Genomic DNA, 16,484 nt, shown 5'->3' on the forward strand with positions numbered 1-16,484 from the left:
TCTGCTGGCTATAACTATGGGTACAAATTCCATAAAAATTACAATACACACCCTCAAAAATACATCTGGGTGATGTAAGACATTTTGTATCTTAAGTTACAAACTGAATTTCACTTTGCAATTCATCTGGAAAATTTCAAGTTCGGAAAGGTTAAATTTTACTTTAACAATGTTCTAAACACGAGGTTTTGTTATTATAATGGTAGTAAAGCTCAGATCATGTGACAACCGAAATAAAACATACTCTTACCTAATCCAGTCTGCTTGACTTTAGGGAAGATTAGTAATATCGAGTCTAGGTGTGTTGACTCCTTTATAAAAAGCTTCCAGGTCATTATTAGTGTAGCAAATGATGAACTGTGTAATTCATCATGTACTAGTATTACTCCACAAAGATTGCAAGGAAAAATATTGCGGATGTTTTACATGAACTTGCCCCAAAAGCTGATCTACGCCTATTTTGCTGTAACTGCATTCACCATGGCGAGCATTCAGCATACATTATCAAGTAAGCACTTTTCACAGGCTATCCCTTTTCCTACTGCTACAAACAAGAGTATAGTCTGGTATGTGTTTTTCAAATAGAATTTAAAAAAAAATAATCAGAGTAGAAAAGAGGACAACTACACTGCACTATCCTCATGAACTGCAATTTTTTAATGACCCTAAATCCTAAAAGTGGCATAAAACACAATATTGAATGTTTCTTCCTTGCTGGTTTTCACTTCATGTCTGAAAGTGAGAACCGTTTGGAAAGATAAATAAGGAATGTTCATACATGGGACCTGGTGAAAATAAAGATGTTTCTCATTTGCAACTACATTTTTCTTGGAAGCTTAGGATTTCCTGTACTATAAATAAAGAACCTCATCATAAATTGCAGCCTAGACTTCACAATGCACATAGATGTCTGAAGCCTAAGAGGGACATAAGATGTTAAAAATAGATTTTAAAATGCAGCTTTTCTGCTCAGTGCCCGAAGTCCATTTTCTGCTCACCAGCCATCTTCCAGAGACAAAGCAAAAACCTCAGTACTCTAATCATGTAGCAGGGATTATGGTGTCTGCCACCAGTGATTGCACAGATATGCAAGACTATTATACTAGTCTTCAACAACTGTAATAGAAAATACATAGTTATATTTTAAACACAATTTGAGTACACAGTCAGATGAAAAGATTAGCTTCCTGCTAACAACAGCTGTCAGTAACATCTAAGCAACAACAGTATTCTGCTTGCATGACCAACTGCTCTCTGAAGGCTTTGTTTCCACAGCTGCCTACTTGCTGATAAAGGGTACACTTGTATTATAGAGCCTACCTTTCCCGCACTTTCTTTCATAGAGGTTTGGCTGGACAGACCTGTGTTTATTATCAATCCCCTACTTCACTGGCTACTATCACCTTGATAGTGTAGCAGGCAGACCACCCCGGAAAAGATAATAAAATTTGGGATAAATAACACAAACACAAAACCAATCACTGTGACTAGCCAAAGCCACTAACATACTCTGTAAAGTAGTTAAGAGGGCATTTTCTTACTCTTTCTTTTCTGCTTCATGAAAGTTAGAAGTATTTTAGGCAGGAAATGTCGCAATCTTTCACACAGTGTACCAGAGGAAAGGTCTGTGTATTTAGTCTTTGTGATGGACAATAGAATGCCAAATCTAGTAAGAGCGTCCCAAATAATCTGATCATTCAAAAATGAGCAGACACTTACAGGGATCTGTATTAGCACTACGAATGAATACCTTATGGCATAATTGTGATATATAAATACAGTTTCTTCCTCAACTTATTCCTATAACTGATTTAGAAGCCACCCCTGCTAGAGGAGAAAGCAATGCTCACACAGTTCCCCATCAGAATAAGAACACATATACAGCTTTACACAGACAAACATAGCTTTGCACATTGTTTGCTTTTCTTTTTATCAACTTTGTGCTTGTATAAAACATGAGAACTTGCCATTCAAGCAGCAGTAAGTCAGGAAGACAGGAGTGACTTTTTCTGGGAAGAAGTAATACTTAGGAGATTGGGTTCTTCTAAAGGAAATTTACAGCTAAATCTAGTGAAGGACGAGCTGGATAAGCAGACAATGAGTTGAATTGCTTGAACAATCATGCCCAGAGCACAGTCATCAGTGGCATGAAGTCTAGTTGGACGCTATTGAGTAGCAGTATACTCCGGGGTCAATACTGGGTCCAAATCTGTTTAACATCTTCATTAATAATCTGAATGATGGGCATAGTATATTCTCAGCAAGTTTGCTGATGACACAGAGCTGGGAGGAGAGGCTGATGTACCAGAGAGTCATGCTGCCCTTTAGAGGGACCTCAGTGGGCTGGAGAAATGGCCTGACAGGAACCTCAAGAAGTTCAACAAAGCGGAAAGCCCTGCACCTGGAACATCCCGCAAACATTGGTTTGCTGGGGACCAAACAACTTGAAAGCAGCTTTGCATAAAAGGACCCAGAAGTCCTAGAGGAATGTGACAATGTTGGTCCTAGAAGACCTTAACTTCAAGTTGAACATGAGCCAGTGATGTGCCCTGGTAGCAAAGTCAGTGAAAATGAACGCAGGATTTTTAACACTACCCTTGTCCTGACGTTACTTATAAGGCTATGGTTTGATGGTCATACTTGATAACATGGATATATCTACAAGCAACTTTTAAAAGTTGGTAAAGTGTAAACATATGTTTTAGGTATGCAGTAAACAGATGGAAAATGCCTTCACTACTAACAGATGCATAATGTTATTAATGTTTTTATAATGTATTCCTTTATGTAAGAAACTATGAGAATTTACCACACCTTTTTAAAAATGCATTAAATCTTTATGCTTGCTACACAAATCTATCATACATACAAAGGACCGAGGTTATCCTGCAGCTTACTTAAAGTAAAGTTTAAAAAGAAAAAAAATCATTAGAAGAAATAGCTTGGAGTCTGGTCAAAGCTTTTAAGAGATTAGCATTTGATTATATCCATATAACAAGAGAGCTATTGAAATTCAATCAAAAGATGCTGGCCTCAGCCCCATAAGGGGGTTGCACTGAACAGAAATCTGCAGATTACATAGCAAATGGCCTGTCCTGCCACTGAAACCATTTTGCACTGTACCTGACCTCTCTGCAAAGGCCTTTGCCATCCAGCATAATTTCTGGTGGGCTTCGGAACCAAGACTTTGTACAATATAAGAATTAAGCTGACCTTAACATTTCAGGTAGAAATAATTTAGAAGTACCATCATCATTAATATAAAGTAGAAATCATGGCACAATTTCTGAATTAGGTAGAGGTTTGACTTATGAGCTTTTTAAAATTTGAAATCTTCAGCGCAGTGTTCGCTTAGAAATTGGTAATGTGGGTTGTTTGGTTGTTTTTTTAATGCAAATCTGTGCATGCAAACTAATCCTTAAGCACATCTTAAAACTTTAAAAGGAAAAGAAAGGGGTTTTTTTGGCAACTAGACAATTTCAGGGACAAGGAAATGAAATTCTAGAATGATAAAAATTTATTAAGACAACCTGTGAGATGCAAACAGTTTTCTGTGCAGACAGTTGAGGATTATGTCTGTTGGGAGGGTTTTTAATTGCAGAAGTCACGTGACTAAAAGTCAAACGATATGTTAAGGAGCTGCTTTTGATAGTTTTCTGTTTGTAATTTCTGTGTTGAAATGTTTTGCGTGTACAGCACTGGTGGCCAGGTAGAAGCCAAAAGCACAATTTTCTTCACTTGAAGTCAAACCAAATAACTACTACTGTAAGATCTATGTGGAAGATAAAATAGTAAACTACACTAGCTAAATAAAAGTAATAAAAATAGAAAACCTCATCATGAATGCTGTGTTTATCCTAACATACTGCTGAAGTAAACATTAAAATTCACTTTTTATTGCTCAGCTGGTACATGTTAGAGCCCACATTTTTATCAATGATTAACTGTTTTTTCTCAGCAGTTTACAAAACTGTTTTTCAACTTTCCTGGTTTCATAGCATAAATACTGTGATTGGAAAGTAGACGCATTTACAACATGAAGTCCAGATGCCTCCCAAATACTACCTAGGACTGAATCCAAGAACGACAGAAAGGGACAGCTCTTCGTAGCTAACTCTCTGTCACAGCCAGTTCTCTGCAGCTAATAACTCTCCATGGGACAACTCTCCCAGGGCAACTCTACACAGCTGATTCTCCAAAGGGACAATGCTACACAGGGAATATTAGGGTTGGGGGCTCCCCATGTAGGATTGTCCTGGCAGAGGGTCATTCATCCTTTGGAAAGATAACCACAGAAAGTTCACTACAGAGAATTGCCACTAGACCCCAACAGTGATATTCTGCTTTTTCATGTCCCATGCTGGCTTCCAACCACCACAGACACCTAACATTTCCAAAGCGCACCATAAAGCTCTCAGTGTTGCACATTAATGAGGGTTTCCTTCCTCTTCCTTTGTCCAAGACAGCAGACCATTTGGAAATGCAGTTACAACTTACTTTTAAGTGATACTTTAGGCTTCACTTTGAAGAATGTATAGAGTTAGACAGGAATTTAATTTCTTACATAATAAAAAAAAATATGTTATTTGAAAAGGATGCGTACTGAGGTCCTGCTCAGTTTTCAGCAGCTTAGCTCTGGTCAGTACATTGCTAAGTAGTAGAAATGCAGCCCAACGTGAGGGATACTAAAGGCTTGCTCCTTCATTTCTACATACAAGATCAATGTCATTATACGCAAAAGTTATCCCATTAAACCAGAAAAAAAAATAAATGCATTTAAAAAATATGTGCATGTCTTTGCAGGATTAAAAAAGGCAGGAAGCAACAGGTTGGGGCAACAGACACCAGATGGTGGTAGGAAGGATAAGGTGATAGGAAGACATGGCTATGCAGTCAGGTTGCATATGCAGCTTTCAAGTTTGAATGCATCTGAAGGCCTGATTTTAAAGTTTGATCTAGTTTTAAACAAATGTGACGCTTGTCTTGTAACAGCTGCTCCTGAAGCATCTGCAGCTCCAGTGCTCAGAACTGATAACTGTAGATCATGATGAGACCACTAACACAACATTTTGGATCACATAATTGCTGATTTTTTTTACAGAACAGTATTTAGCATAGTTCATAACGTGGTCAGATATCTATCATGCTTTGCATTCTGAATTCACTGAAGTTCACCTTAAGTAGTTAGCAGCAGGGTGGCTGGTGTCATTGCACTGAGGAACTAGCACAGAGCCTAAAATTCTGCTGGATCTCATAGAAACAGTGTATGGCTCATTCAAGTCACTGACAAGAGAAAGGGTGAGAAAGAGAGGAGCTGCATAGAAATTTGTAGTGAATGGAGAGTAATGATATTGAAAATGTAATAACTCTTGTAATTGATGCCTTGCCAGTAACGTCCAACTGTCACCTAGAGTTGCATTTTGAAGAAGTAAACCCAGGCACTCTGAAGAAAGAGGAACAAAATTTTTCAGCTGTAAATTAGCCTTCTGTGTATAGGCAAGGAAGCTAACACACTGACCTACTATCTTATTTTGAAAATGTCTTTTAAAAAACCCAAAACACCACATTAAAAACACTTCTCGTGAAGATACACCACTCTTCTGTCAGTAGAACAAACTGCACCCAAGTTATGCAAAAATGACCTGCTCCTTTTGAAGAAAGGGAAACATGTTATGCTAGTAAAAACATACAATATCTACCACAGTGTGTAAATGAGAGTATTCTTACTTGAAAAATAAACATGTAGATTGTTAAATTGGAATCATATTCAGAGCATGATGAATAACATACTTGAATATTTGCTACAAAACCCACTATTTCACTACTGAATGAAGAGAAAAAGAAATTAAAAAACTTGTAGCAATGGCTTAGTTTCACAATAGTTCCTACAAGCAAAACTTTTGTGTGCCTTTGTGAAATAAAGCCAGATTAATTGTTATGATTCCATTGCTTTGTAAGGTTTTAGTCATACAGATGAACAGTGATGATCACTACAGCTGGAAATAGTTGCCAGAAGGCTGACCCTAAAAATAGGAAGAAAGAAAATAAACCAAAATGTCTAAATATCAGCCAGTTATGCTTTTTATTCAAGCAAATCTCCAAATGACCGGGAATCGTGGCAGAATACTGTAGCAAACTGCTCATCTGAAGCCTTCTCAATATGATGTCTCACTCTTGTGAATATTCCACCATAAATTTAAAATTAATTCCCAAAGGATAGAGAAAGGTACACTGATGCATATTCTGCCATGGGAAAGGAACTTCTGAGCGCAGCTAATTTTATCCCCTGCGGCTGCACACCCCATGTCTTCCAATAAGTTGCTGAGGAGGTGGAGTTTCTCTGCATAGTTTTCTCTCTGGCACAGACACTTCCTCTCAGTGTACGTTAAGGTTATGCTATTTGTTCTTTTATGTATCAGCAAACTCAGCTACCTTGCACTTACACCAACACCCTGGAAACACAGTTCTTGCCTCAGATGACCAGATCATAGAGAAGGCGGCCTGTGTTCTCCTTTAGCCTAACAATATGAAAATAATTGTCTTGGTTTCTTACTGCCACCACAGAGCACAAACCAGACAAGAGTCAGCACTGCCTGGGGAAAAGACACCAAAGTCTAGCAGACAGCAAGCTCAGTTGCAAGAGTACGGTGTTCCAACAGATGCACTTTAATTTGTTTGGTTTAGGAAGCAAAGGGAGAGGTAGATCTATTTTCAAATCATCAGGAGGGTATTTTTTCCTTTCCATACACGAAAGGGTGAAAAGAAAAAAAATAAATTTCCAGGGATTTATGCCATTGCAGTATTGATGCTCTATACAAAATCCCAACTTCCCAGGAGCAGTAATTTGGGCACCAGGTCATTTTGCCGCTTCGTGCGGAGGAGGAACCCCAACCCCTGCCACCGAGCAGCCCCTCCAGCAGTCTCGGGGCTCTCTCGCACAGAGCAGACGGGCAGTAACCCCCGGGGTGAGGTTGGACGTTTCGTGCCGAGGCTTCGTCCCTGTGCGCTTCGTCTGCGCGAAGTTTATCGGAGCCGAAACGCACCCTGCGCCGGGCGGAGGGGGTGCCCGGTGTCTGTCCCGCTCCCGCAGCCCCATCGCCTGCCTCGCCCGCTCTGAGATGGACGAGGCAAGCCTCTTACCTGTTGATCTTCAGGGCGAACGCCCTCCTGTCGGCGGCGGGCAAAGTCGCCATCCGGGAGGGCAGCCGCGGGAGCGCACCGGGACCGGCGCTGGCTGCGCGCACCGCGGCGGCTTTGCGTTATTTATGATTTTTTTCTTAACTGCATGCTCTGGGCTAAAAAACCCTACGGTCTGCTGACAGCTCTGGGTGGCAGCTTCCGCATTTCACCTTCCTCACCCGAGTCCGGCGGAGGGGGAGGGATCTGTCCCCGTGCACAGCTGGGTCCGCACCCCCGAGGGCTCCCGTGGGCACCGGGAGTCTCCCCGCGCCGCTCATCCACCCGCGGCTATTCTGGAGGGAAGCAAGAGGAGGCAAGCGTTTAATGGGAGTGGAGGAGGAGGAGGGATGGAGCTTCGTACCTGTCAACGAGCACAGCTGCGGAAATCCTGACGCATCCCCCAGCTCTTTTTTTTCCCTCTGGGAAACCGGGGCAGGGCAGGGCAGGGCTGTCAGGGCAGGGCAGGCTGGCACCCGCCGCCCTTCGGGCGGAGGAAAAAGCCAGGGTCCTTCCTTCGACCTCGGTGTCGCGGGGACAGAGCTGCTCGGGCAGGTGGAGACAGTGCGGTGTGAGCTGTGAACAGATGCCAGCTCTTCACCGGGGATGATGTTTTGCCAATACATGCGTGTGTCACGCCCCGAGGGAGGCAGAGTAGGACCCAGAACTGCTCTTAGACATTTAGTTTATTACCTATAATGTTACAATCCTAAATCAAAGAGCATAGGCTTAAGTGTAGACCAAATACTAATAGACTTAAGTCTAGACAAATATTAATAACCTATAAGGGTTTGTGAGGGACTATACAACCTGTCTGGAGTTCACTGATAAAGTCTTTATAGTTAAAGTTTCCATGAGGTTGCTGCAGGTGAAGTTTTTGTGGATGCTCCAGTGCTCAGAGGGATGGGATCCGTGATATTGACATTGGTGAAGGTCTCAGACCAGCTGAGCAGGAGCTCCAATTATGATCTCCTCCTCTCATTCTCTTATAGTAACTTTTGGAGTGGTAACATCTGGGGTATCATTCAGTCCAGCTCACCAGCTCCTTATCTTCTTTACTTTTGGTCAGCAGCGCTGCTGGTAAGGGACACAGTGGGTTGCTTCACCTCCTGCCAATGCAACCTCCACTATCGTGTAGGGATCCAAAAAACTCCAGAGTCATACATCAAGCCATTTCCAACACACAAAACTCACAGTTTCCACATCCATAAGTCTTCCAAGTACAACATATATTGGTTTCTATTCATAAATCTTAGTAATAACTCTTGTTTTTAGGATCACTTCTGATTCTTTGTTCTCTGCCTGTGTTGTAACTCTAATGTGCACCCAGGATATATGTTTTTCTTGCCCCTAAACTATTTGAGCATGCAAGGAAAACTCACAAATACCGACATCAGATACCAGGTCAGCTTGGCACAAAGCAGGCTCCACTGCTATTGTCTTCACCTGCACATACAGCCCAGCTTTTTTAAAAGACAAGTTTTGTTAAGTACCTTGTGGTTGTGTTACAAAGTGATGTCTTTGACTGGTGTTTTTCTCTCAACCTTGATGCAGATTTCACTGCTTTGCAGTTAAGCAGAACTCAGACTCCATCTGAAAGGCGAAACAGAAGCCAAACATGGTTTCTACAGATGAATTCTGGGGTAGCAGAGGCAATTCAGTTTTAGGTGGTCTTATTTTTACTAAATATATTTTTACTAAATATATTCACCTCTTGAAAGGCAGTCATAGCTTATGTCTCCATCTTCAGTGAGCTAGAGGTTATCTAGAGGAAAACAGCATGCTTTAAGGCAAGGAAGGGAAGATAGTCAAGCAACTAAGACCTAAAACTGTGCTAAGTTACCTTTTACTCTGCAGGATTCACCACTTTTTTGAGCACTGTTAAGTAGGGATGGTATCTAATATGAGTGTTAAGTCCTATGGTCTTTGAAGAACTGTGGCTAGGTGCCCTTAGAGAAGTTTAGAAAAGCTGAAAAGGTGAAAGATTTAACAAAAATCAGAAATAAATAAAAAAAGTTGAAAATGAAAACAAATATGGATTTTTTTTTGGAAAAAAATTACAAGAATCTACAGTAGAATAAGATCTCAGATCTTATTCTCAGTCTGAAAACTTGAGAAACAAATATTAAAATCCGCTATTAATAGGATGGTTTTAAGCAACAAACATTTGCTTTGAGAAGAATATATGAGACACTTTATTGCATGGAACTTACTCGCCACACCCATCCTTTCTTTACCTTGCCAAGATACAGCTAAGGCCACTTACCTGTGTGTAGTTTGAACTTAAATATCACTTAGTTGCAAATCACTGATAGGTAGCTATGATCTGGCTGTGGGTTAGTGGCAAGAAAACTGTTAAGTTCCAGGGATACTGACTGTGGCAAGACACTGCTTCACACCACCTTTCTTCTTGTCTGTACTTGCATGTATCTGTTGAAAGATGGTCACTGCCTTCACAACTCTCCTCAGTGCATAAACTGACTGCGGTTTTAATACATGTGTTACTACTCTACAAGAATCTCAGCGTGCCCCGTGCCTTCTGACAGGTGGCTGCGATCGCACTGCATCAACAGTGGAAAGAAACAAGAAAAATGTAACCTTTTCAAACTTTTAATAGACACGGGTAATTTAAATGGGCATATAATTTTTTTTTGATAGCCTAATTTGAGACATGCAGTGTTTGATTTTTTCCTAGATCAATGGTATGCATTTTTTACCTACTGTACCTGGAGTCAAGGGCCTCAGCAGGCCACAGGCTGAGCTACATTTCCAAAATACAGCTGAAATATTTATTTTAACATCTTAGCCTTTTTAATCTACTTATTCTCTTTGCTTATACAAGAAATGGGTGGATAGCGGAGCTTCTTCCCTAGTTGCTTTTCAGATTTTACCTTAATGATTACTATAAACAGTGCTTTCCTTTAATATGCCATGAAATACTCACAAAATAAACACCAGTTTGTTACTTTTCTGTGCTACCTAGACCACTGCAGGATGGGAAAGAATCACTTGTTATATACTCTTCGTGCACATCGAGGGGGGCTCTCTCCGTTCCACCTCATTCTATCTACCTCATTTTATCTCCAGCATAAAAGAAGGGAAATCAGAGGAAACAATGTTATGCAGTTCTCCACTAGTATAGAATGTCTTTGCTATCACGTGAATTGCTTTCTGGTAGCTTAAATGCGCATTAAAGATAACCCCTCACGAGAAAAGCTGCTTATCCATAGTAGGCAGTCAAGTCTTAGCTTTCTCAAAATACTGCATTTGAAAACCATAATCATCCATTTCATTATTTATTTTCAAAAGCTTCCATGAAGTGCTATGCCTCTGTTTCTAGCAACTTGCAAGCTAAGGAGGAGAATTGTAAGCAATAAAAAAGAAGCAGCAGCTGGCTTCACTAACTGTTCTGTACGTTGCTTGGTTGTAGACACAGTACGACAACAGGTTTCACATCTGTCTTTCTGTCCTTGGCAGGTCCCACAGGAGAAACTGGACATTCTTCCTTTGCTGAAGTCTGTGGTTAATAGGGCTTGAGGTGTTGTTTTTGTTAATTTGTTTATGAGTTATTTCTTTTTCTAGCTGTATCTCTAGAACTGCTAACTACTCAAGGAGAAACCGCTACTTCATTTTTAATTGAAGCTGTAAAAAAAGAGTTCAGGCTTCATCTCAACAACTCATGAGGCATGAAGTATCACCTTCCTTGACTGCCAAATCTGGCCACACAAATCAACCTAGCAGCAATGCAGGTAACATCCCAACCTGCACAATATAGCCATTTATGAATGACACAATTATTTATTTTGCAGTTTCATACATTCTTGGTAATCATGGATGAAAGGATTACTCAAAAATATTTTGTCACATGTAGGTGAGGAGATACACAAAACTGTTGTATATTCAGCATGTACAGACTAAACACTTGGATTATTTTAAATTTTCATCTTTTTGGATGAACTGAATTATCAGAAGCCTACTTCAGCGTATGAGCAGCAAAACTCAGCATATATTCCTTTTCATCATTATGCCAGCAGTTCCACTGTTGTCTGAATTCCTGCAACAAACTAACCTGTTATATGCAAGGTCATGATGTCTAATCACACCTTTAGAACAGCAAGTAGAACAAGATCTTTCTAGTCATGAAGTCATGAGATTAAAAAAATTACACCAAACCAAGTGCCAGTGAAAGCAGAATAAAATCAAAAGTGAAGAAAACAATGCAACTGAGAAGAGATTTTCAAATCTAGGTTGCTTGGATGACAGCAACTGTTGATGGGTGTCATACATACGATACAGTAGAAAGCATGTTTGCATTCGCCATTTCCTCATCGTCATCCTCCTATCACACATGCCTGCATCCCAACAGTGGTCATAATCAGTGCTGCAGCACTTCAGTCACAGGGGCACGATTCCTTCTAAATCCTCTTGGGCTTCAAATGCTCTCACCAGGCTTTGGTCTCTCTTCTGCAACCTGACCTGGAGGTGGTGGGTCCATGGCTGGTCGGTTGCTATACCTGGGCAGGCTGGGGAGCTGCAAGCTCAGCCACAAAGAACAGCTGAGTGGTGGTAACAGCAGCACAGGTTGGGTATAAGCGTCTGGGCAGAATAGCTACAACTGCCGGTTCTTTTGAAGGAGTTTGGAAGCTTGAATTGTGAAAACACTGCAAAAGACAATAATCAGCATATTTATTCACCACTTGCCAGGGGATATTTTTTTTTAGGACACATATTGGCAAACATGTTTTTTTCTTGAGTACATTAACAGTCACTTCTTCATGGTAGTAGTATTTATTGCATGATAGATTATTATGGCATCATGGCTATCACTAAACAAAACTTGGTATCCCAGGATAGTCATGGATGACAATGCCCTACTGAAACTTTAAGTGTCACCTGCTTATTTGCAGAGGATGTACCTTTGATGCTCCACCAGCAACTGAATTAAGTCCCTGGGATTTTCCTCAATTTCTTCACCATGAGAGTGGTGAGACACTGGCACAGGTTGCCCAGGGAAGTCGTGGCTGCCCCATCCCTAGAGGTGTTCAAGGCCAGGTTGGATGGGGCCTTGGGCAGCCTGAGCTGGTGGGATGTCCCTGTCCATGGCAGAGGGGTTGGAACTGGATGATCTTCAAGGTCCCTTCCAGCCCAAACTATTCTATGATTCTATGATCTTTTATATTGTTAAATTTGCATCCTTTGCAAAATACAACAGTGGTATTAACTTCAGTAATGAATAACTGTTAACTGATTACCTCATAAGAATATTTATATCTGGAGGTTCACACCAACAGCTAAACTGTGATGATCTTAGTATCCGCCAGCAACACATAATGCCAATTAATTTTGCTCATATTCCACCTTCCTATAATGTCACTGGCTAGGATATTATAATGTAGCCAGTGTAACTAGACACTGTCTCCTCAAAGGAAGCTGACATGCCCTCAAGTTCAGTGCTCTGGCTGGCATAGGTCTGGACTGCAGCCAATAAAATCTAAGTGATTTATTGAAGATTGTGTTAAGCAAAAAACATTATATTTAGTAGGCTCAGAAATCTCAGAAAAGTAAGTGTAATTTTCCATTACTCCTACTGATATATTAAATAGATTGGCAATGAAATACTGACCCTTCCTTAATAAAATAAATTTTAAAAGTCACTTCTAGGTTTAAGTTTCGTTTCTGTGTTGGTGAAACTGGAGAAAAGGAACTTAGATCACTTTGCAGCCTTTTGGTTTTTTTTATAAAATTCTTGACTCAAATAAAAAAAGGCTATGTGAAAGCATATCTTCTTTTTCCTCTTTATCTATTTGTCTGTGCTAATTCTTCTGAAGAAATAAAATGTTACTGGCCAGATCCTCAACAGAGAGTTTCTCAAAGAGAAACATTTTTTTGCTTACCCCTGCAGGACACTTAAGCAGAGACAACACTGATAAAATTTTCCCTGACTGCCACAATCTTCTTATGTCCAATTAGGCAGTGTGCTAGATGATATATGTTGACATTTACATCCTGACTATAAGCCATACCTTTGTTCTAATGTTCTCAGTTTTGCTAAGTTTCACATCATAACAGCTTATGAGAACACAAGTCATGGAGAGATGCAGCATTAAAAAGAAAGTGTGCTGCCTGAAGTAAGATCTTCCTTCTCTTACACATTGTGAATAATCTGCATTCTTCAAAGAAAAATAAAGTCCAGTTGTCAGGAGTAGCTAGCAATCCAAGTACAGATAAGAAAATAGAGACAGTTTAATATAAAAATAATTAAACACATATAGCAGGCAAGAAAGAAAGAAATGTAGTCAGGGGAGTATGCAAATCATACTAGTTATGCTTACCAGCTTATATTTTGAGATATATACAAGGGCCTGCTCAGAAACTACTGAGCTGATCACAAAACTGAATTTAATTTCTGTTCCTGAATAGTTTTGGAGGTTAACTGTAGTTAAAAGAATCTGGCAACATTGTATGAATTTACAACAACTCTGTTCTCTGTGACAATGAACCACACTGTACTACACAGACTAGTAGCTCATAAAGGCACCTCCTTCTCCAGCAGCTGTGCTGCTTTAAGACTGTTCTATTCTGCAGAATACTGAAATGTCAATGAATTTCTTTTCCTCTTACTTCAATCAGATCGTGCTCCCCTCACTCCTGTATCAGGAATCAGTAAAGCTGCAATGCTCTTCAGTGCATCCTCTTCTTTATTTTCATGGCTCTTACCGGCTTCTTCCCCAAGTCTTAAAGAGCCTTAAACACTTTTGTCCATCAATCTGAAGGAAATAGATTTGCTTGCACTGAAATTTTCAGTATTTGGGAGGGGACTAGCTTATTTCATTTGCAGCCACCTAAAGCAATAGTTAAATACAACTTCCTGGTACGCAACAGCACTTAACTACTTTCTGATGTTGTATGTTTGGTCTACAAATATCTTAAAATAAAACACTCCAACTGTGCCACCCAGACTTAAGTTTTCTATGCTCGTTTTAGCTGCTACTACAATAAAATATGCAAGCTTTGCATTTATCTTTACAAAGCAGGCTTTATTACACAGTTCAGTAGAAATGCAAAGACTGTTAACACTTGCAGCAAAATTCTAATGTTTGAATATAAACTTTAAAGAAACAAAAAAGGAAACCCAGAAACCACAGGATTTATTTTAGGTAATTTTGTTCAAAAGAAAAATAATGAACAGTGTCATGTGAACTGATGAAAAGCAGAACAGCTTGAAAAAACAGGACACTGGTTTCATCACCTTTTTCTTCCCCAAAACCAGATGTCTCACTGACATGTAAATGAAATGTCAGTATTACAAACAGTCTCATTTTTTAAAGACAACTCACAGCCTTTGATATGCTCTGTGATGCCAAGCTGCCAGTTCCCAACACCTTTCAGATTTATTCTTCCTTTACCACAGAGCTTTCTTGCATTGAAAATCTTACAATTTTTCTTCATCAGTCCCTTAGCAATAGAACTATGTAGAAATGAGCAGCCTCAGGACAGCGAAATGTATACCATAGGTCAGGGTTATAACGGAGCTTAGAAGAAGTGGTCAGGTTTTTCCTTTAAAACAGGATGCATCAGACAAGGGGTTGGCAGTGTTTGGTTTGTGGTTGGATGATCTTAAAGGTCTCTTCCAACCTAAATGATTCTGTGATTCTATTCTGTAACTTGAGTGACTGAAATAAGACTGAAGAAAGATGCATTTTACCACATATTGGTCCTAAACCTCTACAAATCAGCAGACTACATACTTATACCCTATAACGAATGGATGAGATTTACTTCCTGCTTTCCACAGTTAAGGAAACAGAAACTCTACAAGTGATTATTGTCAACTACCCTTATTTACTGAAAATATCTAAGCCTGGCACTTTGCTAAACTCAAAAGTTTCATGCTTGTGCTCTGCTGACATTCCACAGAGCTGACAGATTTATAGTGTAGGACAACATGAGCTATTTCAACGGCAACTAAAGCAAAAAATGCATTTCTCTCACAAATCAAGATTTTAATACTTGCTTTGAAACTTGTTATGTGGACAATCGTGTAGCTATAGGTTTGTTTGTTTGTTTCATAAGTACAGTTATGTAAGGACAAGCTGAATTAATGAATTATATAAGTTATTTTTTTTGAGACTGGACTTGTGCATGCTTGTTACAATCAGGATGACTAAAGTAAAAGCAAACTATTTAGAGTGGAGTATCATCAAATATTGTCAGCATTAAAGGAACGTTTTTATCTACACAAGATTAATCAAGGATAAATATTAAATATATATACTGCCATACAAGCCAGCATGCATACAAACAAAATGAAGCCTGTCATACTTTGCTTTTGTGTTGTCCAAAAAGTAAGATCTGTTATGCGGCATGCAAAGAGCCAATCTCACACATCAAGTTGAGACATTGATTTTATTACAGAGTTGCACACGTCTGGGTGCTAGGTGGGTTTCCACAGATCTTAGGGTGCCTGACGGGAACCTCTGCACTCAGGTACAAAAAGTTACAGGTAATTACACGCCAAGTTCTTTCCTCTACAAATGTATGGTTAGTGAGTTCATGCAGTTAACGGGTTATTTTATCACGCGTGCTCAGTGCGTAGGAGCTCTGCTTCTAGAAGGGGGCAGTTCTTATGTTCCTTTGCCAAGTCAGCAGATCTGGTAACAGGGTATGCCCCCCCCAAATGCAGGATATCAGATCTTCTGGGTCCTTTATTCTCTAAATACTACAAGGCCCAGATGTGCAGGACACCTTTATCAAGATGTACTTTATCAGATTGTCTGGGTGCTTTGTTCTTCTAATTCGCACAAAGCTCGCTAGCTATTTAATATTTACAAACGTTAAGTCTGTCCCGCAGTTTGCTCATCGTGATGTTTAGAACCGCACCCCCTTCTGCAACATCTGTACTCCACTTGAACCAGTGTTACAGGACTTTACACCGACAGCGGAGAGCCACAGCCGGTCTGTAAGTATGCACAAGGGAAATCCCTTCCCGTGCATCCCCCAACGCTGTCACACTCACACCTTTAGATGTAAAGAGATGGAAGACGAATCACCAATTTGCTAAATTTGCGGTCTGCAAAGAGCCACGAGGTTCACAACACTGCGAAACTTAACCATAGCCGCGCGTCCTCGCTGTGTCCAATGGGAAGCAGAGCGAGCGGCTCTTTATTTCACTGTACATAAGGGCGACCACTTCCCTTAGACACACCCCCTCCGTCCCAGGGAACACCATTTCCGTGGCCACGCCCCCATTCACAGACCACGCCTCCTCCGACCAAGGACACGCTCCCTCTACCACAGCCACGCCCTCT

The 16,484-nt window shown here is 40.3% G+C and overlaps 1 protein-coding gene and 1 long non-coding RNA gene across 2 annotated transcripts in view; both read right to left on the reverse strand.

Moving 5' to 3' along the window:
- Nucleotides 1–7,351, reverse strand: part of DOCK8 (dedicator of cytokinesis 8) — a 91,030-nt gene extending 83,679 nt beyond the window's left edge. Inside the window, exon 1 of the mRNA XM_054055122.1 lies at nucleotides 7,141–7,351. Within this exon, the coding sequence (XP_053911097.1) occupies nucleotides 7,141–7,193 (53 nt within the window). The 5' untranslated portion in view covers nucleotides 7,194–7,351. The remainder of the gene's footprint in view (nucleotides 1–7,140) is intronic.
- Nucleotides 7,352–7,970: 619 nt separating this feature from the next.
- On the reverse strand, nucleotides 7,971–16,329 carry LOC128850511 (uncharacterized). The gene is made up of 3 exons (XR_008447927.1): nucleotides 13,798–16,329; nucleotides 8,888–11,837; nucleotides 7,971–8,769 (listed from the first exon to the last, which is right to left on the reverse strand). It is a non-coding gene; the product is annotated as an uncharacterized LOC128850511 (long non-coding RNA).
- Between the last annotated feature and the right edge of the window lie 155 nt (nucleotides 16,330–16,484).

This window comes from Cuculus canorus, chromosome Z (assembly GCF_017976375.1).
Source record: "Cuculus canorus isolate bCucCan1 chromosome Z, bCucCan1.pri, whole genome shotgun sequence".
Taxonomy (NCBI): Eukaryota; Metazoa; Chordata; class Aves; order Cuculiformes; family Cuculidae; genus Cuculus; species Cuculus canorus.